The following is a 12,736-nucleotide window of genomic DNA, read 5'->3' as shown; positions in this document are numbered from 1 at the left end:
GCTTGTTCACAGTTTTTGTCCAGCGGGGTAGTCGAGTCACTACGTGTACTACAAAGTCCCCTCATTCCCATACACTACTGTAGGAACTGCCCGGGAATTAATGTGATTTAAACTGCAGGAGAAGCCAGTCGTTCACAAACGCACAGCAGTCCTTAGGCAACGCCTCCTAAAACCAGCAGAGAACTGAGCGCGAGGACGCAAGCCCCGCCCCCTCCCTGACCTGCCGCTGCTTAGCCCCTCCTTGGAGCGGGGGAGAGATGAGAAGAGGGAATGGAGCGGGGCCGAAGGAGAAGGGCGGGGCGAGGCGTGTAGGCGTGGCCACAGCGATGGGCAGGTCCCGGTGATGAAAGCGGCGGTGCGCGACTCGCGCTCCTCCCATCCTCCTTCGGGCTCGCGCTTTGCGCCGCTCTGATTGGCTACTGGTCACACAGACTGCGGCGACAGGGGGAGGCGGACAGGGTTTGGGGACCTTGTCCGCCTTTCCCCCGCGCGGCTTCCGCCGGCTTCGGGGCCCCACCCCGTCCGTCAGTGCGCGCGCGGGAAGGGGCGGGGCGGAGCGGGCGCGGTGGTAAGATCGCGCCCGCCCCTCTCTCAGAGCCGCGCCCCTGGGTGGGGGGTACCGGGTGGGGGAGGTGCGGAGGTGGGCCGGGTTTCGGCGGCGGCGCGCTCGCTCCCGTGAGGAGCGCGCGCGCCCAGGGCGGCGGGGAGAGAAGCAAGCCGGGCCGGAGCCGAGCCGGGTGTGTGTGGGGGTGCGTGTTGTGTGTGGCGTGAGCGGGAGCGTGTGTGAGGGAGGGCGGGCGGCGGGAAGCGAGTGCGAGGGGCCGAGTGGAGCCGAGCCGCCGCGATGAACACGGTTCTGTCGCGGGCGAACTCGCTGTTCGCCTTTTCGCTGAGCGTGATGGCGGCGCTGACCTTCGGCTGCTTCATCACCACCGCCTTCAAAGACAGAAGCGTCCCGGTCCGGCTGCACGTCTCCCGAATTATGCTGTGAGTGCGGGCGGGGGCGGGGACGGGGGGAGGCTCTCCTGCGCTGCCCCGCGCTGGGCTGCGCTGCACTGTTTGCTTTCTCCCCGCTACCCCGGGGCCGGCCTCCTCCTTCCTCCCCCACACCTCGCTCGCCCTCCCCGCACCACCCCTAGCCCTTTCCGCGTACACGCCCCGCCCGGGTCAAGTTCTGGGCTGGCTCTCCGGGCTGCCCTAATTCAGGTCAGCGACTGCAGCTCCCCTTTCTGCTCCTCCACTTCCCTCCACCCCCGCGCGGGCCAATGAGGGAGCCCCACACCAGCCAACTCCGGCTCTTCCGAGGCGCCTGCCCCTTCCTACCACTCCTGGAACATCTGCAGTGTGCCCGCTAGAGTGTGGTTCCTGTTTGCACTCCTCCCTGGGTTTTTTCTGATTTCGTGTATCGGTGATTTCATGCCCGAGTTCTGCCCAGGAACTTTTTTTCCCCCCGATCTAGGCAGAGCGCTTTGGGATCCCTTAAAGCTTGGTATTGTTATTCTTTTTCTTCACTTAGACCTTGGTAGCTTTCCCAACTATCTTTACGACTCTTAAATATGTTTGAATTGGTCTTATTTCTGTAATAACTAGAGTTTAAAATTCTCCCTCTCTTTTAAGATTTTCTTTTAAAATTTTACTTGATCATATCCCAGATGCGCATCTGCTGAGGTTTTTGGAAATCAGCAGTGTATTTTGTGGGAAGGGTTAATCCTTTTTTCCCCCAGTTTTATTTAAACTTGTGCTAAGATTTTAGGATGGAGATTTTGAGCAAATTTTGAAATGTTCACTACGAAATAACTGGCAAGTTCTTGCTGCATATGCCTGTTGTCTTAGAAAAAAGCGTTCTTTTTAAAACAATCCTCTGTTCTATGATTATTTCTCCTTTGACAAACATAACATTCTTTTCTCTTTCATCTCTTTTCTACATAGTCAAGACTGATTTCCTGTTGCTCTCAACATTGACTTCGGACCTTTCCTGTCAGATGTTCAACTCTGACGGCTCCTCTAAGTCACTCTTATTCTTCCACCTCCCCCGTGTCCCCATTGGTTTGGTTTGCTCTGATGCCCTTAGCCATTGGTTAATTTACTTTTATTTTCTACATCTCCTTCAATAAAAGCACTTTCTACTCATTTATGAAATTGTCTAATTTCCAAGTCTTTCCCAAATGTTTTTTTCAGGAATTCTTAAGACATATAAAGATAGCTGATGACCTACCTTGGTGTTTACTTTGTGCAGTTTATCCTGTTTCCTTTTCTTTCAGTTGGGCTTAATTAATGTCCATCTTTTTATTAAATTTTTAGTGTATTTTTATTTGTCCGTGTAGCCCTAACTTTAAGTTGATATGTCTATTAAATTGATATATAGCATAGAACTGGTCAGAAGACACCCTCACAAATGTTTGGAATTGTTTTGTATTGTATTTATATATATGTGTGTGTGTCTATATGTGTATGTGTGTATATATGTATATGACGAGGGTATCCAACTCTTCTCTTAATCAATTTTAGGCATAGAAATTTTGTAACTTACTGTGGTTGAAGGATTATAAAATTTATGTTTATTTTCAGAAAAAATGTAGAAGACTTCACCGGACCTAGAGAACGAAGTGATCTGGGATTCATTACATTTGATGTAACTGCTGATATCCTTTATGAAAATATTTTTTAAAAGTATACATCAGTTTGTCTTAATGAACATCTGATCCTGTTGTAAAAGAGGGATAAGTCAAAAAAAAAAAGGACACATCAGTTTCAGTGATTTCAAATTTGTTTTAAACTGCATTGCAACATTAAAAAATATTCTAGTAAAAAACAAAACAAACCTCTGATAAGAACTTCGGAGGGCCTGGATTATAATGGGGAATTTGCCTTCAACTTGTATGTTGTTTTAAAAAAAAATTTAATCTCTGTACGCTAGTTTCTTCATTACTAAAATATTGATTGTAACTGTTTCTCTCTACATCAGTAGGTTAGGGTTTTTTTTTAATAATTCAAGAAAAAAATGTGATAATGCCTGGAATTGTTCAGAAGAAGCATTATATAAATCTAATCCATCAAAAATGAGATTTTGAAACCTAAAACTTTCATTTTTAGAAAGAACAAAATTGGGATGAGGAGAATTACTAATACACAAGCTGTATAGAAAGTGCATTTTATATCCCTTCACCCAGAAGCTCTCGATGCTGTTACAGTAGCAGTGTTATCTAGCAGTAACATAAGCATTTTGCTTATGTAACGTTAGATTACATGTTTGTAGTGTCAGTTCAGTATCTGAATGATTGGTCAGTTAATTATCTCAGTTGACAGTTACTATCCTTTTACAGAGTATGTGATTTTATAACCACAACAGAATTATTTAAAATTGCAGAAGTCATTTTGTGATTGGATTTAACAGCTTATCTGTGTTCTCCAGTTTTCTGGTTTCTGCCAGCCATGCCTTCCTGACAAATGAAACAGTTGTCTCGTCTCCCCCCCCCCCCCAAATTTATTGGACCAGTCTTTGTTTGGAAGTGTCTCAGTCACTTTGAGGCCTGTCTCATTTGTTTTAATGAGACAGTCCCCTTCCACCACCCGAATAATGCCCCAAACTACAAATGGGTCTGGGAGTTTGGATCAATCGTGTCATTTTATGTCAGATGTTTTTAAACTGGGGTCTGTAAATTAAAAAAAAAAGTTTAAAAAAATAATTGTATTATAGTATAATTGGTTTCCTTTACATTTTAATTTATTTTATTTTGTATAAAGGGATGCATGGGCTTCACCAGCCTGCCAAAGGGACTCCATAACACAGGAAAGGTTAAGAACCCTCTGTCTAAGTGGACTTAAATAGAAGATCTTCTCTTTTGCCCCAGTGCTAGTATCTTACTAGTAGTCTAGATTGATCTGTAGATTGCAGCTTTGGTCTATAAGCAGCTACTGTGAAAGTAGGGCTCACATTTAAGAGGGGGAAAAAGTTCGTTTGTTACACTGAGTATTTTCTGTTACCTGCTTTCAGGTCGACATGGTCATCTTTAACCCAACACTGCTGAGAAAGGGTTTGGGCTAGACTGAGAGTTTTCATATTAAAAGTAGATTGTCCCATCTAGTTCATTTACATATTTTTATCCCTTGGTTCATTCCGATATTTTTGTCTAATTGGTGACTGATGGTATGTGTAAGTTGTAAGCTTACTAAAACAGAGTCTACATATTACAACCTGTGGAAGTGTCTGTTCTGTAAATGGCCTATATCATTTGCATATAAATATAATGATACAAAATTATTTGATTTTGATAGAAACTCGGGTCTTTCCATTCTTGTGAAATTTTTTTGGGAGGGGAAGTGGGCATTAAGTGATCCAAGATCTTTTGTTCTACCAAAGTATCCCAGAGTATAGATTTAAAAAAGAAATTAGTTGAAGATCTAGTTGCAAATAACAATAATCTATTGAAAATAACCCATAGTTCAAGACACATTTGATCTGGCTATTTCAGTCAGTTGATTAACATTTATTAAGTGCTTACTTATATATGCTAGGCACTGTGCTAAGTGCTGGAGATAGTTGAAATTTATTTGAAATATTTTGCTCAGTTTAAAATGTTGCTGTACCTTTATTATACAGTGATTGGTTTAGAAAAAGAGTAGGATCCGCAATACACGTAGTGTAGTAGGACCTTTTCATTTTTTTCTTGTACTGGGCTTGCAACTTTTATTGGTATAGGCAGTTACAGCAGTGATGGGACCACCTTTACCAACATAGGTAGGCATCTACTCTCCAACATAGTTATAGAATGTTTCTGAGCACTGGGCAGTTAAATGATTTGCCCCAAGATCACGCAGTCAGTGTACATCAGAGGCAGGATTTGAACCTAGATCTCCCTGTTTCAGAGTCTGGCTCTCTTTCCCCATGTGATGCTGCCTCTCACCTTAAATGTGACTGTGAATTTGATTTCACAGAAAAGAAGATTTTGAATGCTTTATTAATTTTGGGAATCAGGGCTGGAAGAGATCTAGATCTAGTCTGGGTGGCTCCCTCATTTTATGGTTGAGGAAACCAAGGCCAGAGAGGGAAACTGATTTGCTTACAGTCACCTAGAACACTGATGCTACTTGGTTCACTAGTTAAAAGTAGCTATCATTTATGTATTGCTTTAAGATTTGTAAAGTCCATTACACCCATTGCCTCATTTGATTTTCACAATAACAGTGGTACTAATATTTCCATAAAATTGGTAAACAGATTGTAATTTATTTATTCATGAAATTAAAGTTTACTTTTGCGATCAAATTTCAACCAGATAGCATCAGTTTGGGATGTGATTTCAGGCAAGTAATTTCAACCTATGGATCTCAGTTTTCTCCTTTGTAATAATAACTTAGATGAACTCTACAGTGCCTAAGAATTCTGTGATTCTGTGCTGCCTTCTCCTTTATGTGGTGGTTGAGTGGAGGAGGGCATTGATTAATCTAAAAATCAAAAAAATCTCTTTGGTATTCATCAGGTTTTTTCCTCTCCTTTTGCACCAGATTTAGCAGTCTAGCCAAACAGTTTTTTCAGACAAAAGAAATTACTTTGCGTGCCAAGAGGCAATATGTTATAATGGAAGGAGTACCAGATTTGGGTTCCAGTCCATTTTGCTACCTACTACCTAAGTGATCTGGAGTAAATTATTTAATCTCAGGACCTCAGTTTCTTGTCTGTAAAAAGAAGGGTTGGACTTTGACAATCTTTCCTGTCCCTTTTAGCTTTAAATCTATGATCCTGTGATCTTTTGATAGACCTATTAACAGAAGAGAGAAATGTGTGACTGAAGAAAGCCATTCTTATGTCAGAAATCTACTCTTACTCTTAGAAATCTACTCTGAATAATTGATAACTGACATTAAAGCTGTATGTCGTTTTATATGTTTTTGTTCCTTAATTTATTCACATCTAGAGAATATATTTGATTGGAATGTAAAGCAGTTGTTTCTATATTTATCAGCAGAATATTCAACAAAAAATAACGTAAGTATCTATATCATATATATTTAGAAGTGTGTATTAGCTTTACAAACTACTTAAAATTAACACTGAATCCTTTTATTTCTTTTGTAAGATAAGAGTTGTATGACTCGTAGCCCTGTAAAAATTAAAAAGTTATTTGTATCATATGGGTAATGAGGTTAAAGAGACAGCTATGAGAACCTGATGTAGTGATGCTAGGTTCTCTTTCCACTTCCCTTTTCTACCACTCCTTTGGTTCTGTGGGTCTAGCAAATGGTCTTTAGGTTTAAGATTTGTAAAACCCTTTCTTTACACGTATTAACCTGATTTGATTCTCACAACTCTGTGAGGTAGGTACAAGGCTGGTTTAGGCTAGACTACTTGTTTTTAAGGTAGATTTGGAGGGGAACTGGGGGACAATGGACCTATGTTACCTTTGCTTATTTGAAATGTGTTAGAGACTGAGTTCTCAAAGGACTAGTAATACCTAGCTGAAAATTTTATTTCAGATATTTGATTACAGATCAGCTTCTTACAAAAGTTAGTGGTTGATATTTTAAAGGTCTCAGATACTGTGTTCATGATTTTCCACGTTTATGTGATTTGGAGGCCTTGGAGTATTCTCTTTAAGTTGAATATTTAGAATAAATGATAATTATCAGCATTTTCCATTTGATAAACAAAAGTACCATAATTTGGATGTCTAAAAAAATATGTAGTGAGGCAAGTACCACCTTTAATTACCTTGAAGGCTAGGGGTAACTGAGATAGCATAGATAGGAAATCACAAAGTCAAAAACTCATAGCTCCACTTGGATCATGCCTTAATTTTCTTGCTTTTTTATATTAATATTTTATACGTTGCTTTCTATCAATAAGCTTTTGATAGTTGTTGGTGTACATTTATAGTTGTGTTAAAATTGGTAGTATTAATATCATCTTACTTGAAATATCTATTGATAACATTGGTACTCTAGAAATGTGACCATTAGGTCAAATAAAGTGGCCCACATTGCCTAGTATATACATGGACAGGTAGATGGCACAGTGGATAGAGTGCTGAAGTCTAGAAAATCTTACTTCTAACCTTGCCTCAGACACTAGCTGTGTGACCCTTTGCTGTGTCATTTACTCTCCCGTCCCTAGTTTTCTCATCTGTAAAATGAGGATAACCTACAGTGTTCTTAAGATGATCAAATCTACATAAATATTAGGTATTATTATTATTATTAATATATTTAAATGTATGCTGAATTTAACAAACATGCCAGGGAGTAAGTTCATACTTTATAAGATTGTCCAGACCAAGGCCCATTGTACAATAACATCACTAAGAACTCATTTTTAAAAAAATAGACGTAATGATCGGCCTCCACCATGAAAATGCAAAACTTTGCTGCTAGTATTCATTGGCTGACTGCTCAGTTTTGACATCATTTCAATGAAACTGACATCCACCTAGCATGTTGTTTCACTTGATACTGTATTTTCATGAAACCAATTAGAAAAGCCACCATAAGAGTTCTAAAGGATCACAGCGTGGTTTATGTAGAGCTTAATAAAAGTAATGGTTCTTTTTAAAATTATTTAGAAAGTAGAATTAAAGTATAAATATATTTCTTTTGTGTCTGGTTTCCATATTATAAAACTTGATTTTGGTGCAGTACCTTGAGGAAGAGTGGTGAAGATGGTCTTGATTATTATGTGTCATATGAATTATTCCTTTACAGTGGCTAATGTTGAGCAGCAGTTACCATTTTGGCATATTGTGTCTTCACATTTCGGTTTGGTTGGTTGCTTTAACCTGATCCCTTAAAACATCAGCACAGCATTTGAAACAAAACAATTCATAAACTAGATAGAGCAAAAGAGTAAACAACAGCATAATAACTGAACATCAGGAAGCTCAATAATTCACCTGGATTTTCTTCCTCTGTAGTAATTTCTTTGTAGCTGGAATAGCATGAACAAATGAATAATTTTTGAGAAATACTCCAGTTTACTCTAGTTTTTCCCAGGGTAACTAATGAGTTTCAGTTTGGTTTGGTGTCAGGCCAAGCCTATTGCTTTGGGAGATTTAAAATTCGCATGATCATAGTAAGGTTAGATTTTGTAATAATCCTGGACTTTTTTTTGTTTAGTTTTGTGTTTTGGTGAGGCAGTGGGGTGAAGTGACTTGCCCAAGGTAGTAAGTATCAGCGTCTGAGGCCAGATTTGAATTCAGGTCTTCCTGAATCCAGGGCTGGTGCTCTATCTAAGTGCCATCTAGCTGCCCCATTCCTGGACTTTTCTATTAAGTTCACTGAGGCTTAGAGCTAGAAGTGACAAGGCATCTACTCTTGTCATTTTACAGTTGAGGAAACTGAGACCCAAAGAGATGAAATTTTTTTGCCACAGTGTCTCTTTAAGTGGCAGATCCATATGCTAATTCAAATTCCTTTATTGCAAATGTTTGTGTTTCTATAGAAGTTTTATAGTCATGGTAGGGCACTCCAGAAAATAATATAGGTTTTTGGATTTTTTTTTTTGGTGGTAGAGTTGTCACACACTTAATAACTGGCGTGGACAAAGCTAATGAATGGAAGAGAATAGTGAAAAGTCCTATATTTCTAGAGTAAAGGAAATGTCATTGAAACTTTTTTCCTTTGTTTCATTTCTTAAACGTTGGGGGCTCATTTTTCCTTTGATTAAAAACAAAATAGTCCGTTGTGTGGTAGGAATTAAGACTACTACTCCACAGTCCCTTTTCGTTTGTATTTTGGAAATTGTGATGTTGTTTAAGTGCAAGCCAACAGAGAACTATCCTTGATAGAATTCATGAGAGAAGTACATGGTGGCTATATTGTTTTTATTTTAAAATGTTTTTGTATGAAAATGATTTTTTTTGGAAAACTGATTTTTTTTCCTTTCGGGTCATCCCTGATAATCCAGCATCTCCTGTATGATGCTGGAATATCTTGTCAGGCAGGGATGACTGAAGTAGGCAGACAGCCATAAATCCTCAGAACACTATTTGGCACCCTCTAACAGCGTTGGGAGCGGGGAAGGCCACCCTTAGTTATCCATAGTGATTCCCAGTACAGCCAGGCACCCAGAGCATGAGCCTAGGAAAGTTAGAGAATATTAGATGGTAACAGATATTTCAGTTGGGATACTGCTCTGCCTCTCTGGAGCTTCCTTAGTTGTGCTTGGACTGGCATCTCATTAGAACCATGAAGCAGTTCAGTGCTATGTCACTGACAAATTCTTTTTTGAAAGAGCTAGAATTTGCCTTCGAGAGGTCATCCTTTCGGCCTAGAGGGGTTCTTCACATTTTTACTTGTTTTTCATGTTTTAATGTTAACATTGTAGAGATTTCTTTAAAGTTGGGCTGATTAATGTAAGTCAAACTGCATGTTTGCTAATCTGTCTCCTTTGGATCAATGCTACTTTTAATATGCACTGACCAGATGTTATGTTAGAAGTTGTCTAATTAATTCTCATTTCAATGTAGGCTCTGAACCAGGTTGTCCTTTGGGACAAGATCATTCTGAGAGGCGATAATCCGAAGCTGCTGCTGAAAGATATGAAATCAAAATATTTTTTCTTTGACGATGGAAATGGTCTCAAGTGAGCAACTCATGCCATTTTAAGTGTTTAACCATGTTTTTTGTGAAAGGAGAGAGGGAACCAAAAAGTATTACAGTATTGAGAAGGAGGAAAACAGTGAAAGGAAATAATGTTCATGCAGATTTTAACTTACAGATTGTAGGAAGATAGCTTTTTTCAGGGAGAGGGGTGGCCACTGAATGGGCTGAAGTATAGGGGACATTCTTTATTTGGAGTCAGAGGTTTCAGATTCAAACCCCGGCTCTTCTGCTAAGTGCTAACTGTTCATGTAACCTTCGGCAAGTCTGAGCTTCTCTGGGAACTCAGTTGCTTTATCTTTAAAATGAGGGGTTGGGCTAGATGGGTTCTGAAGTCCCTTCTAACTCTCCATCTTTGATCCCATGAGCCTTTTGATCACACTCTGAGTAGTAGCAGTGGAAACAAAGAGTCTGTTCTCTCCATGTTTTTCCTGGAGGTGTGGCTTCTGCTTTTAAAGGTGTAGAAAGTGCAGGAGCTTACTTCAATTGCAGAGTCAACTCATGACAATAGTAGAACCTATGACTGAAAACTTGGGAAATTGTTAGGAGCTCAAGAGCCTCCTTTGCACAGTCAATAGAATGTTAAAGTTGGAAGGGCCCTTACCTCAAGTCAGCCTTCTTTTGTGACAGTAGGGCACTGTGGGTCAGTGAGGTTCAGTAACTTGCCCAAGACTATACAGCTGGGACTAGATGTTTTGACTCGGAATATTCTTTCCACCATAAGATTTGCCACTTATTTAACCTTTGATTGGGGCTGCTAATAAGTTTGTTTTAAGGTATAGGTCATCAGTAATTACCTGCAAATTGCTGCTGACTTTATTGCCCCTCTTGATACTACATTTGAAATAAAGTAGAAAAAGAAATCTGTTTAGTGGCAAAGATGATCTTATTAGTAGTAGCTGTGTACAAATAAAATGATTTATATTTCAGTATTTTTAGTCATGAAACTGCAAATGTTTCTGCTGATTACTGATTATCATCTGTCTTTTTACAGGGGAAACAGGAATGTTACTTTAACCCTCTCTTGGAATGTTGTACCAAATGCTGGAATTCTACCTCTTGTGACAGGATCAGGACATGTCTCTATTCCATTCCCAGATACATATGAAATAACAAAGAGTTATTAAATTATTATTCTGAATTTGAGCAACATATTTTTATACTTAATGAATTTTATCTCATTTGCCCCATCCTTTTCCCTTTTCCTGCTCCGTCTCCTCTTTTGTCCTGAAAGCAAGAGATACTTGCTTTTGGTTGTAAATTTTACAAAAAAGTAGGTTTCTTTTGGTTTTTGTTTTTTTACAAGAGCCAACATTGAAAACATAAGTAAAAGGAAAGGTAAATGGGTGACAAAGTTTTTTTTTTAATTGGCCACCTGAATGAAGTATTACCTTTCTTATTAATAAAAGTTGAAAAACCCTCCAATAGTCTTGATTTGTAAAATATCTATTTGAAGTATTCTCTGCATTTCCATTATTCTTATGGAATATAAAGTGAAGAGCATGAAGGGTAGTTAAAACTTCCAGGTGCCTGTAGAGTCATAAGAACTCTGTATTATATGCCTTCCATTCATGCAAATAAGCATTTGATGTGATTCAGATGTAGACATCCTCTTGTATCTTTTCTGAGTATGTCTGATAACCGGCAAATTACTGTCATATATTGTTATATATTAGAAGTCTGGTTTACAAAATAGCTAAAAGTGACTAAGTGTCACTTAGGAATGCCCATATTTCTTTTTTTACATAAAGGTAACTAGCAATTTTCTCCACTTAAAGGCTAAATACCTCTTTATATGCTGTAAACCAGTCTAACAAAACTTTTTAAAGCCTCTTAAGTGAACCAAATGTGTGTCTTTTAAGTGCTTTTTTTTTGTTTTAACTTTCCTTCCTGTGATATCTTTATATAACTTCTTAGCATTGTCACTGAGAGTTGAAGATTTCAGCATGGTTTGCCCCCTTTTATAAAAACTCTATCCTGGTGAGCATGCCTAGTGTCATTGAAGGGGGATTATTTAAAAGCTTCCACCAGTCTGCACTTTGATACTAATGGTATGAAAATAGTACCAGCTTGCCACAGCTTACAGGCCAGTCTACAGAGCCATATCTGGTCATGTTAGTTACTCTGGATGCCTTGTGCTCTGCTGTGTGAATGTTATGTCATCTGTCTAGGGGGAAGGAGTAGATGTTATCCTGAGAACCCATCCATGGCATTTATTTAATGGCATCTTGAACATTTTTGTATTGTGGAAATTAAGAGTTAGAAAGGACCTCACAGGTATAAACTAATTCATTTGCATGCTCAGTTATAAACAGACTGCAATTGGCCATACTTAGCATACATACTTACCCTCATTTAGTGCAAATCAAATAGAGATATAGCAGGTAACAAATTTGCCGTTGGCATTAAACTTTTTTATAAATTGGCCTTAAAAGTGGCAAATAGGAAACCAGAGATAAACTTACCCTTAAGAGCACGTTTAACACAGTGATTGCATAATTGGGAACAATTACGTGGCTAATTCTTTGTTAAGAATTAAGATTACTTAACAAAAATTATATTTGATCTTTTTTCATAACTTGACCATTTTTTATAAATGCAAATTTAATAAGTGAGTTGCTATTATAATTAATATTATAACCTATTTATAAATCCTAGTTTTGGACTTATTGATAGATTTCATCAGGATTGAATTTTACTTCTCTAAGCTTCAAGGGAAGGGAAACAAGGTAAATGTTTCAGTTGGAGGATTCCTTTTAGCACAAGGGATATTGCTTAAAACTTAGCCCATGGGTTGAAGAGGAGCACTAACATTAGGAAGGATAACCTACTTTGATCCAGCTTTCCCTTGTCTAGTACCAAGTAATTTTCTCTTGGATCCCCAGACCTTGCAAATTTAAATCCCTTTAGCTAATATGGACTAATACCAACTTGGAAATTTGGAACCTAGGCAGACACTGAATCTACTATAATTGAGCTTGAAGGATAAGGGCATGACTTGATCTTAGGAAGAAAGCAATCGTGTATGACAAATCTACTGTTTAGCCAATACCTTATCTGAGCTGCTGGATAATAGCTAAAGTTAAAGATGGCATAATCGATTACAAGACCTCTATTCACATTCGATGAGTTTGATGGAGATGAA

The 12,736-nt window shown here is 38.9% G+C and overlaps 1 protein-coding gene across 1 annotated transcript; it reads left to right on the top strand.

Annotated features, from left to right (window-relative positions):
- Window positions 1–678: 678 nt before the first annotated feature.
- Window positions 679–10,737, top strand: SPCS3 (signal peptidase complex subunit 3). Its single transcript, XM_078148685.1, has 5 exons — window positions 679–987; window positions 2,569–2,644; window positions 5,912–5,986; window positions 9,459–9,574; window positions 10,586–10,737. The coding sequence occupies exons 1-5, from the start codon at window positions 845–847 to the stop codon at window positions 10,716–10,718; spliced, it is 543 nt and encodes a 180-aa protein (XP_078004811.1). The 5' UTR covers window positions 679–844; the 3' UTR covers window positions 10,719–10,737.
- Window positions 10,738–12,736: the final 1,999 nt, after the last annotated feature.

This window comes from Phascolarctos cinereus, unplaced genomic scaffold (genome assembly GCF_003287225.1).
Source record: "Phascolarctos cinereus isolate Bilbo 61053 unplaced genomic scaffold, phaCin_HiC Scaffold_9;HRSCAF=440, whole genome shotgun sequence".
Lineage (NCBI taxonomy): Eukaryota > Metazoa > Chordata > Mammalia > Diprotodontia > Phascolarctidae > Phascolarctos > Phascolarctos cinereus.
This window is presented reverse-complemented; position numbering and strand designations above follow the sequence as displayed.